The sequence below is a fragment of the Bos javanicus genome, chromosome 24 (assembly GCF_032452875.1).
Source record: "Bos javanicus breed banteng chromosome 24, ARS-OSU_banteng_1.0, whole genome shotgun sequence".
Taxonomy (NCBI): domain Eukaryota; kingdom Metazoa; phylum Chordata; class Mammalia; order Artiodactyla; family Bovidae; genus Bos; species Bos javanicus.
The window spans coordinates 23,163,661-23,183,134 of NC_083891.1; the positions used below are offsets into that span (position 1 = coordinate 23,163,661).

Here is a 19,474-nt window from a genome sequence, read left to right on the forward strand (position 1 = left end):
ATAGAAGAAAGCCTCTGCTAGAGCTAGAAGTGGAAAACTGGGAAGGAGATGGCATTACTAGAGAACAAGAGCCAGAGCTACCTGCTGGTAAACAGACATGCTTAGGATGCTTTCTGGCAGGAAGATGCTTCCTGGTGGGAGCTGGGATGTGGAGAAGACCCCCCACCCCACCCTTTAACAGAGTTGGAAACTGAGAGTTGTCCTGAATCCGAGGGGAACTGTGTGTGGGTGGGCGAAATAGGGATACTTAGGCATTTTCTTCTCCCCTCCTGTCACTGCCAATACTTCCCATTGTTTAAACCAGTCATAAAACAAGGTCAAGGAAATCTGGGAAATGGTTTGCAAAGAAAAGGGGAAGATGGACTTGTGAGCAAACCAGTAAGTGACCCATGTAGAAGAGAAAGGAGTGTGTGGGGAGCCTTTCAGAATTCTTAGTGTAGGATTTGCTTGTCAAGTCCCAAAAGCTCTGGGTGGCTCAGGTTTCTTGGAATTTCAGGAGGTTGGGCATGAAAGCTTCTGCTTCAGCAGTGAGTGGTCCTGGTTCACCCACTACAGGAGGGAGAGGGACATTTTTGAGAGCGGCAGGATTAAAAGAAAACATCACAGATCAGACACTAATCATTCGCCTCCAAGTTACTCTGAGAACCTGGGAATGAATTAGGTCTAGATAATTGTAGGATTTCTTCCTCTACACACACTTTCAAGACAACAATACACTTCTTCACCTGCTTGCTAATGGCTAAAAATACCAAGAGAAGCCTTTCATTCCACAATTAGAGATAAAAGGTTTCAATTACAAGTGTCTAGCTGAAGTAACATTTTCCTGTGGAGGAATTTCAGTCAAGGGATAATCAATCTGTCAATCTGTTTCTCAGTAAAATGACTTGGAGAGCCTGTTTGCACACAGATAGCTCGAGGAGTTGCCATGAGGACAGGGAAAAGAACACAAGGGACCCCAGGAACAAGATTAGAAGAATTTGACAATCTTTCCTGGACAACACTCTCTGCCTACCATGTAAGCAAAATCAGACAATGATTTGAGCACATATGAACATGTAGGTGGTACACAGCTCTGGTTTATGGGCAGAATAAAAGTTCTTGATTTTGCAAATGTACTCTTGACCTTGCTTGGTAAAGCCCTTCTTGCCTAAGAGTTTGTTAAAGTAATCAAAGTGATCTTTTTCCCAAAAATAACGTCTTTGGTTATTCAGCACATATTGATATAAGCTCTTCGGGAAAAAAACATATCCTTTTAGAAGTCTTTTAAAAAGTGAAGCCGACTGGCTCTGGGTTTTTTGTGACGTTTTGATTAGTTTTGATAAGGGAAAGAATATTTGGCTGGTCTCTTTCTCTGAAAATTTCCTAGAGATTTGTTAAATGATATTAAAATGTGCTTAGATTCTGTCTTACTGAGCTCAGATTTGGGGGCTGTCAATCATATTCAGTTCCCTTGTTATCAGCAGTTACCACCCACAATTCCATATTCAACCAGTTAGTTGTGGGAGATGATCTACGTTAATTAATGGTCCCAGAACTCATGTAAGAGAACTGCTTCTTGATCTCCTGCCCCTGACCAAGATGAAAGAAACCAGCATTTCTGATTTTTATTGAGTTAGAATTTTTTAGTGCCCAAGTGAATCTGTGTTGTTAACTATCTACCCAGGAGATTCTGGAGCAATTAAAGTTGGAGAAACACTGATCCACACCAATCATTGAGTATATTTGAATAATTTTAAGTGGTATTACCTATCCTGATACACCATAGACATTCCTTTATGTTTGTCATTGTATCCATTTTCTGTTGCTGTCAAAAGTTGAGGCAAGTTCAACTAGGTTATAAGCTCAGGGTATCACAAAAGCTAAAATCAAGGGGTCATCCTGTCTAACCTCTGATCTGGAAATTCTGGTAAAGAATGTACTTGAGAGTTTATTCAAGTAGTAGGCAGAGGTTAGTTCCTTACGGTTGTGGGGCTGAGATTGATGTGGGGTTTTCTCATCAGTTGTCCACCGTACCCCTTAACACTGCTTGCATTCTTTTGTATGTGACCTCGCCTTATAGATGACATCAAATTTGTATAAGCACTATACACACACACACACACACACGTGTGTATATGTATACGTATATATCCATACATGTATAATTCTCACTTATCTCTAGCTGAAATTTAGCCTTTTATTGTGCTGTGAATATAATCAGTAAAACACAGTATTCACAGTAACTGTTGACTTCATCAGCAAAATAAATCAGATATTTTCAAATTACATTGTGATTATAAAAAATATTAATACATATAATTTTCTGTAAAATGTCTGTTTTTTTGAAACCCTAAACAAGCTAATGTGTAAGCATGAAAGTCATAGTTTATAATAACTTATTTAGATAATTAAGAATCCATTGATAAGTCATGAATGACCACTTTTTTTAAATGGGTCCTTTTAGAATTGGGAGAAAGTTTTATTGATCAGTTGACAGTGACTCTAAGGTAGGGGTAGAGATAGGCTTTTAACAGACTAAACTCGCATAATCAGTTGGCTTCTCCAAGTACCTCCCCTGGGAGAACCATCAGTAATTTTATGTGATCCAAAAAAGGAATATACAATAAAATATCCACAACTTGCTGAAACATACATTTCCCTGTCTTAGTCTGTAGAAATGTAGAATGTACTCAGTCCTCTTCTAGCTCTTTCCTGCCTATATTTCTTTTTCTCATATGCTCTCTGAACTAGAATAACCTACGCCATCACCAATATGTATCTCTGTGTATTTTACCTCCTTCAGATTGCACCTCTTGTAACTGTTACCATCCTCACCCTCCATGATGTATAAACAACTTTTCTCTCTGAAAACCTTGTTTACTCATTGTGCCTTGTATGAAACTTACGTGGGACAAATGCTGTTTTCTGACTTGTGCTGTAATTCTTTTGTTATAGTCAAGTTAAGAACAAATTCTACATGGAGTCTCTCTGGACTCACAATCCCAGAAAGAGTGTCTAACACGCAATAGGTTTTTGGTTAAGTTAAACTTTGTAAACAAAGGGATATAAAGAAATGCATATCATCTCCTCATTCGTGGCTCTAAATTAGTTTTCTTTAATTATTGTGCTGAGGTTAGTGATATCCTTTGGAACATATAGCTTATTTCGGTGCCTTCACTATCTTGCTCCTGTAATTAGAGACTGTCCTTGCAATGACATGGTCTGAATTCGGAGCTCCCAGACTGGGATAACACCCTTCTATAGAATTAATTTACTTGAAAACTGAATCTCCTTGTTATTTTCTTACTCCCAATATCAGTTTGATCATTTTAGAATCAATGTCCTTTAACCTTTCAGTAGTAGTTATGCATGCATATGTAACACACATATGAATTTATCTGCATCAGTAAACTTCCCTTAGTCGGAATGTTTTGATTTCAAAATGTAGTCAGAGGACTAGAGATAGGAGACTATATTGCATTTGGAGGCAAACAGTAAAAACTTTTTTGGGCCCTAGGAGCATCTGACCTGCATTTTAGGACTAAATTTCCAAGTATTAAAATTAAAATGAGGATGGTATATATTTTTCCTATTCATTTTGCCCAAGGCACTTTGCCTAAAGGCCATAATGAAGAGCTACTAAAAGTGAGTGAGAAAGTAGGTCAGGTGCTTTGGGATATTTCAAACATATATATATCATATTATTAATATTTTATATATAAAAGATAGATATACATATATGTGTGTATATGTAGATATATTTAAATATACCCACAGCCATACACCACACATACTGTTATAGGTTAATTCATTTTATATAGGGAAAACAAACTATTGACTGGCGTTGATGAACCTACTTCGCACAAAATTCTGGTGGAGATGTTAGAAATAATTTAAACAATATTTCTAGAATCTGTACTAACTTGTGGATAAAATGAGGAGTGGGGAAGGAGAAAGAAGGAAATAGCCTGCTACCCATGTTAGTGTTAGACGAGAGCCACAGCCAAGCTCAGGTGGACAGCCCCTTTCACAATACTAAATCCATCCCACCAAAACCTCAGTGCAAATGCAACTCAAATATCCAACTGCCCTCTGATATCACTAGATTCCACACTACCTGTCATCATATTCCACATTCTCCTTTGTTGCTAGGCACCCTGGGCACTCTTAATTTCCAAAGCTCCAGGTGCTGTTTTTCCTTGGGACTCAAATACAGTTTTTGGTTCCAGTGCTATGGTACCCAGACTGAAACTTGAGAGGAGCACCATCATTCTGGGCCTGTGAATGTAATGATCATAGCTACAGATCTAAAGATTACACTCTGTGTCTAGCAGCCTGGTACCCACACGCCTGCAGCCACTCAGGATGGAGCAAACTCTGCTGGGTAAGAAAGCAGGTTTCCCCTGTAAAGCAGTAATCTGATGTGAATTGTTACAATTAACAGGAGTCTCAGATTTGTGGTCTATAATTCTGAAAAAATTTTCTTTAAGAGAGAATGAAAACGATGAATGTGGTTTTATGAAAGTAGGTAACAAAAAATGGTTAATGAATCCTCAGTTTAATGTCTGTTCACTTTTTTATATTAAATTTTTCTAATATAGACATCAAAAACTTTGTTTTAAATTTTGATTTCTGAAACAGTTGCATGTGAAATCGATTCTTTTACCATTTACAAGATAAAATATGTGAATATGTATTTGATACAAATGAGTAAATAATTTGTCCTTCATGAAACATATGATTTACTGAGGAACTGAAATATGTAAAGCTGTTGAATTTAGTTACCTTGGTAACATCTGGAGTGAACCACTCTCTCTAAAAATATTTTCTTTCTTTATTGTTTATGCTTTGTACTGAAATTATATATACATGACATTTATTAAAGAGTCTCTTGATACATGCTAACCCTTCTTTTATCTGAAAAATGAATAAATGATATATTTTTATTAATATGTATGATGATATCAGATTGAAATTACAGATATAGCATGTTTGACTATAATTGACATTGGATTTGTTCTATGTGAATATAGATTTAGTTTTTAAAAATATCTTTGAGGTTATATTTTTTAATGTAATGATAAAATTTCTTACATTAAATATTATTTTTGAAGGGATTCAAGTACACAAATGTAAAATCACACTTTTCTTCATGAATTAAATAATTGGACTTAAATCAGTCCATTATACTTTTCTTTGGATTTCTTAGAAATAAATAAATAGAAATAACTTTTCATACTTTAGCATAACCATATGACTTAGCATAGAAGGACATTCTTAAAATTCAAAATTACTTACATAAGTTATATCCTAATTTTGTTTCTCAAACATTGGATAGTTCATTGTTAAACAAATGTTATTGATTTCTCAAATTAATACTTGTGGAAAACACTACACATATTACTTATGGCCAGTTTCCTAAATTCTCTTGTTTTTTCACCAAATGAGGTCCTTTTTTGAATGGGTACATAAGCAGAGTAATTCCTTATCCTGCAAACTCATTTTCATTTTCTCGCAGAATATGTTCAGAGAATTGCTTAAAAATACTATTTTGTTGAAAATTAAACTGAATGCCCTTTGTTTCTGTTTTTTACTAGAATGAGAAACCTAGACTTTTTCCTAGCCCTGTATCCAACCATTACCAATCTTACCTCTTCTTTTATTTTTTTTTTAAATTTTTATTGAAATATAGTTGATTTTCAAGTATGCATTAGTTTCAGGTATACAGCAGAGTGATTCAGTTATACATACACATATGTTCATTTTTTCAGATATTTTTCCCATGTAGGTTATTACAGAACATTGAGTAGAGTTCCCCTTTGCTGTATAGTAGGACCTTGTTGGTTATCTATTCATTATATATAGTAGTGCATGTATGTTAATCCCAAGCTCCTGATTTATCCCTCCCTCCAATGTTTCGCCTTTGATAACTGTATGTTTGTTTTACATATCTTTTCTATTCTAAAATATTTTTAGTCACCCCCTCTTACTCTGCACTGCTGCTGTTTTACTTAGAGTTTGTTGAGCTTTCAACCAGCTGACTGAGATGACTTCTGCATCTGCTAAGGGTCCCCCCAACTTCCAGATTATTGCCTTCATACCATTCTCCTCATCAAAGACAGAGTTATCTCTTTAAAACTTTTTTTTTTCACATCACTTCCCACAGTTAATTAAAATTACTTTTGTTTGCTCTCAAGATAAAATCCAAGTCCTTTGATGCACAAAACACTTCTTTTCCTCCCTTTTTAGGTTTCCCTTTCATCAGTGTCTCTTTGGTACTCAGCTCTATAGTCTCATTTCTCATGGGCCTGCATATTCTTTCCTCTGTGACTACACCTGACAATTTTTAGTGGGGAAGGCTCTTCCTCAGTTTCTTCACCTGATTAAAGCTTTGGAATTCAACTCCAATGCCACCTTCTCTAGAAAACCTTCTGGATCTCTTGATCCCTTGTTCTGGATCCCTTGTTCCTTTTTTTGCTCTGTATTTTAGCTTCATCTTTATTTTTCTGTTACTAAATTATCTGTGAACTCTTTGAAGGCACCAGATTCTCTATTGGCCAAATATTTTACCCGCTTTGGGCCAAAAACAGGCACTCAGTAAATGTTTGTTGAATAAATAAACTAACAGGTGAGTTATACCACTCCTTCAGAATGTAAACATTATTTCCATGATTTCAGTTGATTCAGTTCAGTTCAGTTCAGTCACTCAGTTGTGTCCAACCCTTTGTGACCCCATGAATCACAGCACGCCAGGCCTCCCTGTCCCTCACCATCTCCCAGAGTTTGCCCAAGTTCAGGTCCATTGAATCGGTGATGCCATCCTTGAAAGTATTCAATTCAGTTCAGTGGCTCAGTCGTGTCCGACTCTTTGTGACCCCATGAATCGCAGCACGCCAGGCCTCCCTGTCCATCACCAACTCCCGGAGTTCACTCAGACTCACGTCCATCGAGTCAGTGATGCCATCCAGCCATCTCATCCTCTGTCGTCCCCTTCTCCTCCTGCCCCCAATGCCTCCCAGCATCAGAGTCTTTTCCAATGAGTCAACTCTTGGCATGAGGTGGCCAAAGTACCGGAGTTTCAGCTTTAGCATCATTCCTTCCAAAGAAATCCCAGGGCTGATCTCCTTCAGGATGGACTGGTTGGATCTCCTTGCAGTCCAAGGGACTCTCAAGAGTCTTCTCCAACACCACAGTTCAAAAGCATCAATTCTTCAATTGATTAGAAGACGTCAAATATTTCATTGTACTCTACAAAAGGAAAGCAAACTTGAGAATATCGGAAATCAAACAAAAAATTCACAAAAAGTCACAGATATTTACATGGTTTCATCAGCAACTCTTCCCTAAAGGAAGCAGTTTAGTACCTTTCTCAGTCATAATTCTTTAAAATGAATAGCAAATTCTTACTATGAATATAAAGAAGAAATTAAGAGAAACAGAATTTTATTGTTTAGGTAAACTTTATTTTTCTTTGCTCTCAATACATTGATAATTTTCTTCTAACCGATTTTCTTCTGTATTTTAAAGCCAGAAAAGTTTTCTTAGTTCTGCTTCTTCTCCTTCCCTGTTTCTTCTATAATTATTCCATTTTTTAATTAGAAAATTATATATTATATGTTATAAATGATATACTTTATAGTACATTGTGAATTCTATATAGAGTAGATAATAGAGAATATGTTAGAAAATCCAGTGCCGTACTGTTATGACAATATCAATATTAACATTTTAGAGTACAACTTTTCAGTCTTTTTGTTCTTGTATTTATATTTTCTTTTCACAAAATTTGGGTCATATTGACCACACTTTTCTATAACTAGCTTTTACCATTTAGTGCCTCTTGAATCACATTTTCCTGCATATTTAAAATGGGATATTGACTAATTCCATAATAATCTAAATATTCCAACATACATTAAGCTAAATTTCTATTTTTGATAATCTGTATAATTCCTAAAATTTTGTATTATTGATATAAGCAACACTGATTTCAGTGTCTTTTTATCTGCAGAGAGATGTGAGCAGTGATTAAACCCCTTAGGCTTTAAAGCCTTTATAATGGCTGAGCAAAGTTTCTGAGTACTTTTGATGTTTCCGATGCATATTAAACCCCCATAAAGCTTGTACTAGTATATAACCCTCTAGCAGGGTGGACAATGCTCTCATCAGAGAGTTTTCACTGAATCTGGATAGTCTCACTGAAAAAAAACAAAAACTACTTGTGAAATAATTGGCAATTATTTTTTTAAATTTACTTTTCTTTGAGATTGCATTTGCAACTGAATGGTTTATTTTGTCTTCAGATTATTTTATCTTCTATTTATTTTATACTTCTTGTGCTTACCTATGCCTACTAGGTTAAAAATGATACAGACTACTTCACAAGTTTGTTGCTAAGGATAAACTGCACATTATATGTAAAATTAGTTAGTACCATGCCAAGCCCAGAATAGGAGCTCAATAAATGTTTGTTGAAGTAGAAACTTATCAGCATATCAGTTAAAATCAAAATATAAATTTTTCCTTTCCAACAGATGATTCTGCCACAGAGAGCTTCAATGGCAACGAGACTCTGGGGCACAGTTCAATTGCTTCAGGGGGAACACACAGCAGGGAGATGGGCGACTCCAACTGTGATGGCAAAACTGGGCTGGAACAGGACGAGCAGCCACTGAACCTGAGCGACAGTCCCCTCTCAGCACAGCTGACTTCAGAATACAGGATAGATGACCATAGCACTAATGGAAAAAACAAATATAAGAACCTTCTAATTTCCGACCTCAAGATGGAACGAGAAGCGAGAGAAAATGGAAGCAAGGTACGGTCATGTTACGATTGTCAATGAATTTTTAAGTTGGTCATGAAAGTCACAAAGAAATACTTATACAAGAAATGAAGATCATTGTCACTAGAAGCCCAAGAGTGGGTTACCAAGAAATCGCTAACTATAGACACTGTGTGTCCATGTTCCGTGAATAGAATTCAGGTATAACAGTGAGTGAAATGGATCCTTTCTCATGCAGAGTGGTAGGTTTTTATACATGGAATCACTTGATTTAACGTGCCTCACTTATATAATCTTACTTCTTTGTCTTTGGGAGTTTGTTGAGCTCAGATGTGAAAGTTTAGCTCTGAGGACACTATTTGGACTATAAAAAGATCACTTCTAGTTTCACCTGGATAGGATAGGATAGGTATATGTAGCAATAAAATTTCAATTAAATTCTTGTTTGCTTTAGAGACCTGGTACCTTTGATCCATAACTTACTTCATGCACATAGACAAAATGTGTCAGTTTCATGGATGAAACATACAGATTAAATAACTCCTTGGACAGTTTTCTCTAAATTATATTATGCAAAAGACATGTGCAGATGTATTATCGACATTTATAGATTCTTTATATTAGTATAAATTACAATCTTCCCCATTCCCAATGGATTTATTCATTAAAAGTGAAGCTATATTTCTATCATTTTGAGATAATTCATGTTGATGATTTTGCTCTATACGTTTTGACGGTATACTTTTATACATATACGGATATTTATAGCACGTATGTTTTCAGGCTCCCCCTTCCCCCGCTCTCACTTCTAAGTTAGAGTTGTAGAATTGGTCTTTTGAAATAGATCCTGAAAGCAAAATGTATTAATCTGGATTAATTTCTGAATTTGCTAAAGCATTATGCTTCCTAAATTGGCTCTATTTAAATCCTCTTGCCTGCCTCAGGGTGTGTTGTTTTATCCTCTTTTAAGCAAGTCACTAGACATTATCAGACACTTAAGCACTTTTGCCTGAGGGAGGCTGTTACAACTTTTGCATTGGTAAATGCACAGTACTGTCTTTAGTGGATTAAAGCCATATCATACAAACACAGATGATTTTATATTCACTAACATTATGAGAATCACTGTGTTATATTTTACAGGACAAAATAACCCTTAAGTTTTCCTGCCCTCCACATAACCCTGTCTTTATAAAACTTATTCAGGAAATGTCTTTTAATGCTATATATCTACTTAAGAGTTTTTTTTTTTTTTTCCAAAAATCATCCAGTGGTTTGCTCTTCTCTTGTTTCCCTCCTTGTTCAATATTACTATGGGAACTATGCTTGTTAAAATATGTTCTTCCGTTCGTTAAGCAAATGAATTTACTTTTCTACCTCTATTAAAATGAGATTATAAAAAGCCCAGATTGATTAACCTGTAAAGAGTAAGATAGGAAAAGGGTTTCAGAGAGGAGAAGACACCTCAGAGGAGGAACGTTTAATGGTTTGATAAAAGAACAACCTCTGCAGCTGACTACGAAGTAACCAGAGAGACAGAGGAAAAATCAGAAGGGCATCACATAAGGAAGCTAAGTCCACCTTTCAAGAAAGAGAATGGTCAGCTCTGATGGACACTGCTGAGGAATAAAAGCAGATCAAGTAGAAGAATAACTGAATTTGTAAGATAGTTGTGGCAGCATGTTGCGACCAGAATCCAGAAGGACTTTCTTCAAAAAGAATGTATTAAATACCTGTTACATTAGCAGCAACGAGTAGATAGTAGAGACAAGTCAGAAAGAGAAGAGTCTTTATTCATAAGGCTGTTGATACAGCCACTAAGAGTATGTGTATAACCGAGCCCAAGCTCTTATTGCTCACCACATAAGAGGCCAGTAAGTCAAGGTACTGGGATTAGGAGTAGAATTTTCATTTTGAAAGCCAGTAGACCTAGAAGATGGTGGACTAGTGTCCCAAAGAACAGTCTTAGAATTCAGGCTTCTTTTATGCTCAAAGGGAAAGAGGTGTGGTTGGTCACTGCAGACTTCTTTGTGTGGGAATCCTTTATTTTTGCATCTGTCCGAGTAGGTCTGGTCACAGTATTCCTATAAACCCTGTTCTGCAACTTTTTATCTCTATATGAATGAAAAAAGTATTATACATTTAAATGGCAGAGGCTTGAGAATGGGTGATCCTGTATATTTCAGGCCATAGGCAACATTTTTAACTTGTTGTTCAGTCACTCAGTTGTTTTTTATTCTTTTCAACCCAATAAACTGCAACACACCAGGCTTCCCTGTCCTTCGCCATCTCCCAGAGCTTGATCAAACTCATGTCCATTGAGTCAGTGATGCCATTCAACCATCTCATCCTCTGTCATCCCCTTTTCCTCCTGCCTTCAATCTTTCCCAGCATCAGGTCTTCTCTAATGAGTCAGCTCTTTGCATCGGTGGTCAAAGTATTGGAGCTTCAGCTTCAGTCCTTCCAGTGAATATTAAGGATTGATTTTCTTTAGCATTGACTTATTTGATCTCCTTGTAGTTCAAGGAACTGTCAAAGATCTTCTCCAACACTGCAGCTCAAAAGCATCAATTATTCAGTGTTCAGCCTTCTTTATGGTCCAACTCTCACATCCATACATGACTATAGGAAAAACCTATGCTTTGACTAGATGGACCTTTGTTGGCAAAATGTCTCTGCTTTTTAGTACACTGTGTATGTTTTTCATATATTTTCTTCCAAGGTGCAAGTGTCTTAATTTCATGGCTGCAGTCACCACCTGCAGTGATGTTGGGCCCAAGAAAGTAAAGTCTGTCACTGTTTCCACTGTTTCCCCATCTATTTCCCATGAAGTGATGGGACCAGATGCCATGATCTTCATTTTTTGAATGTTGCATTTTAAGCCAGCTTTTTCACTCTCCTCTTTCACCTTCATCAAGAGGCTTTTTAGTTCCTCTTCACTTTCTGCCATAAGGGTGGTGTCGTCTGCATATCTGAGCTTATTGATACTTTTCCTGGCAATCTTGATTCCAGCCTGTGCTTCATCCAGCCTGGCATTTCAAATCATGTACTCTGCATATAAGTTAAATAATCAAGGCGACCATATATAGCCGTGGCATACTCCTTTCCCAGTTTGGAACCAGTCTGTTGTTCCATGTCCGGTTCTAACTGTTGCTTCTTGACCTGCATACAAGTTTCACAGGAGGTAGGTAAGGTGGTCTGATATTCCCATCTCTTTAAGAATTTTCCACAGTTTCTTGTGATCCACACAGTCAAAGGATTTCGCATAGTCAATAAAGAAGAAGTAGATGTATTCCTGGAATTCTTTTGCTTTTTCTATGATCCAACAGATGTTGGCAATTGATCTTTGGTTTCTCTGCCTTTTCTAAATCAAGCTTGAACATCTGGAAGTTCTCAGTTCATGTACTGTTAAAGCTTAGCTTGGAAAATTTTGAGCATTCCTTTGATAGCATGTGAAATGAGTTCAATTATGTGATAGTTTGAACATTCTTTGAATCTTCCTTGGGATTAGAATGAACACTGACCTTTTCCTGTCCTGTGATCACTGCTGAGTTTTCCAAATTTGCTGGCATGTTGACTGCAGCACTTAAACAGCATCTTTTTTTAGGATTTAAAGTAGCACAGCTGGAATTCCATCACTTCTGCTAGCTTTGTTCACAGTGATGCTTCCTAAGGCCAACCTGACTTTGTACTCCAAGATGTCTGGCTGTAGGTGAATGATTACACACCATCACGGTTATCTGGATCATGAAGATCTTTTTTGTATACTTCTTCTGTGTATTTTTTGTCACTTCTTCTTAATATCTTCTGCTTCTGTTAGGTTCATAGTGTTTCTGTCCTTTATTGTGCCCATCTTTGCATGACATGTTTTCTTGATATCTCTAATTTTCTTGAAGAGTTGTCTAATCTTTCCCATTCTATTCTTGTCCTCTATTTCTTTGCATTGTTCACTTAGGGAGGCTTTTTTATCTCTCCTTGCTATTCTTTGGTACTCTGCATTCAGATGGGAATATCTTTCCTTTTCTCCTTTGCCTTTCACTTTCTTCTTTTCTCAGCTATTTTTAAGGCCTCCTCAGACAACCATTTTGTTTTTTGCACTTCTTTTTCTTGGGGATGGTTTTGATCACCTCATGTACAATGTTACGAACCTCTGTCTGTAGTTCTTCAGGCACTCTGTGTATTAGATCTAATCCCTTGAATCTGTTTGTTACTTCCACTGTATATTCGTAAGGGATTTGATTTAGGTCATATCTGAATGGCCTAGTTAGAGCAACCAAAATATGAAAATAAGCAAAGCAGGGTCCCTGCTTTCAAAAGCTTAGAGTCAAGCAGATAAAAATTTCAAAGTTGTTATTATGTCCTTATTCCATAAGTAATATGATGGCCATATGGCAGGGTGACATGAGAGGGCAGATGTGGGGCACCTATAGAACCATGATGAATCTTTTTTAATATTTATTTGTTTGTCTTTGCCAGATCTTAGTTGTGGCATGAGAGATATAGTTCTCTGACCCAGGTTCAAGCCTGGGCCTCCTGAATTTGAAGCATGGGGTCTTAGCTGCTGGAACATTGGAGAAGTCCAGTTCAGTTCAGTCGCTTAGTTGTGTCCCTCTGTGACCCCATGGACTGCAGCACACCAGGCGTCCCTGTCCATCACCAACTTCCAAAGTTTGCTCAAACTCATGTCCATGGGGTTGGTGATGCCATCCAACCATCTCATCCTCTGTCATCCCCTTCTCTTCCCGCCTTCAGTCTTTCCCAGCATCAGGGTCTTTTCCAATGAGTCAGCTCGTCACATCAGGTGGCCAAAGTATTGGAGTTTCAGCTTCAGCATCAGTCCTTCCAATGAATATTCAGGACTGATTTCCTTTAGGATGGACTGGTTGGATCTCCTTGCAGTCCAAGGGACTCTCAAGAGTCTTCTCCAACAACACAGTTCAAAAGCATCAGTTTTTCGGTGTGCAGCTTTCTTTATAGTCCAACTCTCACATCCATACATGACTACAGGAAAAACCATAGCCTTGACTAGATGGACCTTTTTTGGAAAAGTAGTATCTCTGCTTTTTAATATGCTGTCTAGTTTTGTCATGGCTTTTCTTCCAAGGAGCAAGCATCTTTTAATTTCATGGCTGCAGTCACTATCTGCAGTGATTTTGGAGCCCCCAAAAATAAAGTCTGTCACTGTTTCCCCATCTATTTGCCCTGAAGTGATGGGACAGGCTGCCATGATCTTAGTTTTCTGAATGTTGATTTAAGTCAAGTTTTTTCACTCTCCTCTTTCACTTTTATCAAGAAGCTCTTTAGTTCTTCGTTTTCTGCCATAAGGGTGGTGTCATCTGCATATCTGAGGTTCTTAATATTTCTCCTGGCCATCTTGATTCCAGTCTGTGCTTCTTCCAGCCCAGCGTTTCTCATGATGTACTCTGCGAATAGGTTAGGTAAGCAGGGTGACAATATACAGCCATGACATACTCCTTTCTGTATTTGGAACCAGTCTGCTGTTCCATGTCCAGTTCTAACTGTTACTTCCTGACCTGCATACAGATTTCTCAAGCAGCAGGTCGGGTGGTCTGGTATTCTCATCTCTTGCAGAATTTTCCACAGTTTGTTGTGGTACACACAATCAAAGGCTTTGTCATAGTCAATAAAGCAGAAGTCGATATTTTTCTGAAACTCTCTTGCTTTTTCAATGATCAAACGGATGTTGATAATTTGGTCTCTGGTTCCTCTGCCTTTTTCTAAAACCAGTGTGAACATCTGGAAGTTCATGGTTCACGTATTGTTGAGGCCTGATTTGGAGAATTTTGAGCATTACTTTACTAGCATGTGAGATGAGTACAATTTTGTGGTAGATTGAACATTCTTTGGCATTGCCTTTCTTTGGGATTGGAGTGAAAACTGACCTTTTCCAGTCCTGTGGCCACTGCTGAGTTTTCCAAATTTGCTGTCATAGTGAGTGCAGCAGTTTTGCAGCATCATCTTCTAGGATTTGAAACAGCTCAACTGGAATTCCATCACGTTACTAGCTTTATTTATAGTGATACTTCCTAAGGCCCACTTGACTTTGCATTCCAGAATATCTGGCCCTCTATTGGTGATCACACCGTCATAATTATCTGAGTCATGAGGATCTTTTTTGTATAGTGTTTTTGTGTGTTCTTTCCACCTCTTCTTCCCAGACCATGATAAATCTTAAGAAAGACTTTATAGAAAGTTATTCCAGGGATAAGTGTGAAGGGCAAGAAGAAGTGATTCAGAAGGAAAGGATTATTTATGATAAAGCATGTTTTGAGGCCTAGAATAGTGAGAAAGTATTCTAAGCTTGGAGATTGGCAAGGAGCTCAGCATGGCCACAGCAAAGAGTGTGTGAAGGAATGGAGGATAAAGGGGTCCATCATGAAGACTTTGTAGGCCAGTTTAAGGACGTGAATTGCATCCTGTTGGTAGTGCTTTGTATAAGGTTGTGGTCAGCTTAGAATTTTAGAAAGATTATTCTGGCAACATTGTAGTGGAGCCATAGCATAGGAACTATGGAAAAAAGAAATAGAGAGCTATTGTGGCTGTCCAAGAAAAGAATAATGTAGAGACACAGTAAATAAAAATAATGAACATTATACTATTGTATTTTTGACATTGTGTTTGCAGGAGTACCATATGCAGCTTCATAGGTTGTGTATTAAGAGTCCCAGACACTCCTAGGAGTGTCTTTCACATAGATTATGGTATGAGTGATCTCTTTACGTCTATACATTTCATTAAGATATACTTTTGTAAGAATGATGTCTACTTTGCTTACTACACTATGACCTGTTGTTTAGTTGCTAAATCATGTCCAACTCTTTTGCGTCCCCATGGACTAGCCCACCAGCCTGCTCTGTCCTCTGTCAATGAGATTTCCCAGCCAAGAATACTGGAGTGGGTTGACATTTCCTTCTCCCAGGGATCTTCTTGACCCAGGGATCGAACCTGTGTTTCCCATATTAGCAGGCAGATTCTTTACTGCTGAATCACTGTGGCTAGCACGTGGCTTAATATCTGGTTACCTAGTAGTTTCTCAAATGTTTTGGATAAGTAGTTTTCCTAACTGTGGGAAGTAAAACAGAACATTTTAGTATGACTCCAGGATTTGAGGCCTGGTTGCCTAAGTGAATGGTGATTACATTTACTAAGATTTGGAATGAAAAACATTTGAAGGAAGCTGTGTTGACATATAAAGTTTATGATGCTTATGCGGTATCCATTAGAGATGTTTAATAGGTATGGGGGACATAATGTTTCAGCTTAGAAGAAACATCCAGGGTGGAGAGACATTTGAAAGATATCAGAGACGTGCTGCCTAAAGATTTTGTGGTTGATAAGATCACTTCAGAATTATATAGACTGAAGAAGAGATGAGCTCAAAATATGTCATCCTGGAGAATATCAATCCGTTAGTAACAAGCGGCATGGAAGGAGTTTGTTGGGGGGAACAGAACCCTAAGAGAAAATGAAGGCAGCCAGTTAAGAAAACCAGGTAGTTTAGAAGCCAAAATACAGGGCATTTCAAAATTAATGTAAGTGGTTAAACGGGGTAATCCTTAGGTGAAGTGACATAGGTCTAAACTTGGAGGACATTTAGGAGAGTTAGGGCTTATAGTAGGGTTCAAAACCCATGGAAGAAGAATTAGCAAAATTGGTGGGAAATTGGATTTATGTTAGTTGTAGAGGCTGGACAGGGAAGCTGAATCATTTATTACATTTACTTTATTTTTATAATTTTATTTTTTCATCTAACTATAGTTGATTTACAGTATTGTACCAATCTCTGCTGTACAGCAGAATAACTCAGTTATACACATATAGAGATTCTTTTTTCATATTCTTTTCCATTATGGAAATTTATCACAGGTTATTGAGTATAGTTCCCTGTGCTATACAGTAGGACCTTGTTGTTTATCTATCTTAGATATAATACTTTATATATACTAATCCCAAACTCCCAGTTGTTCCCTTCCCCCTAGAAGAAGACTGGAATTTTGCTTCAGGAATTCTTGCAATCAAAATCCAAATGCAGAGAGCCTCAGGGCTGTCAGGGGACCTTTATACTGAAGATTTAGCAAAACTCATCTGTTCAGTGTTACCTTTTTAGTCCTTAGGAATGTTCCATCAATTCTATCCAGATTTATAAAGTGATAACTATCGCCAGTTTCTTCATTCAACATTTTTGAGGTTAGATTCTGTTTTACTTTGGAGGATTATAAAAGCTTAATTATATAATGTCTTTGAGAAACATAGATCAAACTCACCAGTGAGTTTGATATTGACCTATTTCACAATTTTATTATGAAGAATATCAAACAAAAATAATTTTAAAGCATTTTAAAACCTTAGTGAATAGAATTGCTTAGAAAGAATGGCTGAACTGGACTAGGGCATTTACAAATTGTTTATTATTATGCAAATTCACTTAACTAGACTAGCAGAGAATCATATTAGTCAATCTAAAGAATAAAACTATTGCATGAAAAGAGTTTAGAAGATATTTATTTTATACTTGCAGACGGTCACATTTTTAAAGGACAACTAGTAACATTAAAGCTTGGGAAAAAGTAGAAATGTTGATTAAGAGTTTGGAATATACAACTCACGAGGAAGCACTAAGGGACTAGTTACATGAAAAAAGAAAGGCCAAGAAAACCCAAATCTAGATATGGTGTTTTAGTCACTCAGTTGTGTCCAGCTCTCGCAAACCCATGGACTGTAGCCTGCCAGGCTCCTCTGTCCATGGGATTCTTCAGGCAAGAATACTGGAATGGGTTGCCATTTCCTTCTCTAAAATCTGGATATAGGTATGTTTAAAATTATTAATAGATGAGAACAGAAACAAAATTAGAAATCTGAAGGAAAGAAATATATAAATTAAAAACACATATCATTGATATTTTTTAAATTTTTCTCTTTGTATTTGTGACCCAGCTGCCTTTTACTTAATATGGTAACATATTCTGAATCAATCCCCAAGAGAATAATGTTTCGAGTAATAACAGCAGTAGGAAAGTAATTATTGTTTGAGAGTTAACATGTTGCTATAGTTGCTACATATTTAGTTTTTGGCTTAGTTCCCAGGACCCTTCAATCTTTACTTTACTCAAAAATATATTTTCCCTCAATGTGGCCCATGTGGCATTATTTTCAATCTTTCCTTTACATTTTTACCAAAATGGATATTATCATTCAAATTAAAGTTTATAAAGTACTTCTCAGAATCATCATTAATAATTGTTAGGTGATTTTATTTAGATACAATGAATGGAAGCAGTAGGTTTTTTCAAAATATCTCTTTGAGGGGCTTCCCTGGTGGCTTAGTGGTAAAGAATCTGCCTCTGCCAAGGCAGACCTGTGTGATCCCTGTTTCAGGAAGAGCCCACATTCGGCAGAGCAGCTAAGCCTGTGCACCACAACTACTGAGCCTGTGCTCTGGAGCCCCCCAGGAGATGCAGCTAGGGAGCCCATGTGCTACTGTTACTGAAGCCCACGGGCCCTAGAGCCCATGTTCCACAAGAGAAGCCATCGCTATGAGAAACCCTTGCACCGCAATTAGAGAGCAGCCCTTGTCGCAACAAAGACCTCGCACAGCTGAAAATAAATGAATGAATAATATCTCTTTGAAATATTTAGGCATAATGAGATTGCCTTTTGAAACAAAGGAGTGATGGCTTGACTTTTGGAATAGTATTATTTTGTTCTTTGTCATGTGGCTGTATTCCAGGTCATTATTGTTTTAATTTGATGATTTTCAATTTCTGGCTTCTTGGTGCTGTGTAGAGATTTTTGGCCCAGATGTGGCTTACAGTAGAAGCAACAATATATATTCAGCAAATGTTCCTAGTAGGTGGCATGCCTTATCCTGAGTGCCTGAAGGACAAAGAGAGAGAGAGAAAAAAAAAAAAGGTCTCTATTTTTAAGAACTCACATTTTAGCCTGAAAAATAGATGCATAAATAAACAGGTATGTTACAGTATGGAAATTAGTTACACATAAGAATGCCTTCTAGGCCTGTTAATCTTGCCTGGGGAAGTTCCCAAGTTAATTCTTTTTTTTTGTTTGTTTTTTAAATTTTATTCATTTAATTTATTTATTTTGGGGGGCACTGGATCTTCATTGCTGCTTGTGAGTTTTCTCCAGATGCAGTGCACGGGCTTCTTATTGTGCTGGCTTTTCTGGTTTCGGAGCAGACTTAGGCACGTGGGATCAATAGTTGTAGCACACCAGCTTAGCTGCTCCAAGGCACGTGGGTTCTTCCTGGACCCATAGGTGGAATGAACCCATGTCTCTTAGGTCTCCTGCATTGGCAGGCGGGTTCTTTACCTCTAGCGCCCCCTGAGAAACCCTTGTGTAATGCTTTCAAATTCATGAGTTAACCAACTCATCCTATCAGATAAGGAAAGCACATATAATCACCAGTCTCATTGAAACAGGAGGACATAAAATCTAGTCGATGTTAAACTATTTCACTGAAATTAGCGCTATAGTTACTCAAGCTGTCTAGCCTGGTATTGAACCCAGATCATCTGAAACCCATGTGCCTTTCACCGTGCCCACGCTGAATGACGCTGTGTGAGATCAGTTTCCTTTATGCACCACATAGTGACTATGATGGGCAAACAATTCAAAGAGGCAGAAATCTAGTCCCATTAGCAGATAGTTACTTGATAAAATGCAAATACTGGC

At 37.4% G+C, this 19,474-nt stretch overlaps 1 protein-coding gene across 9 annotated transcripts in view; it reads left to right on the top strand.

Moving 5' to 3' along the window:
• The window catches only part of NOL4 (nucleolar protein 4), a 461,126-nt gene that overhangs the window by 238,706 nt on the left and 202,946 nt on the right, over positions 1-19,474 (top strand). For 7 of the 9 annotated variants that reach the window (XM_061399646.1, XM_061399638.1, XM_061399639.1 and 4 more), the window contains one exon: positions 8,514-8,797. In XM_061399646.1, the coding sequence (XP_061255630.1) occupies positions 8,514-8,797 (284 nt within the window). Of the gene's footprint in view, positions 1-4,129; positions 4,364-8,513; positions 8,798-19,474 lie in introns of those variants that run through there. The other 2 variants (XM_061399641.1, XM_061399644.1) reach the window with 2 other exon arrangements.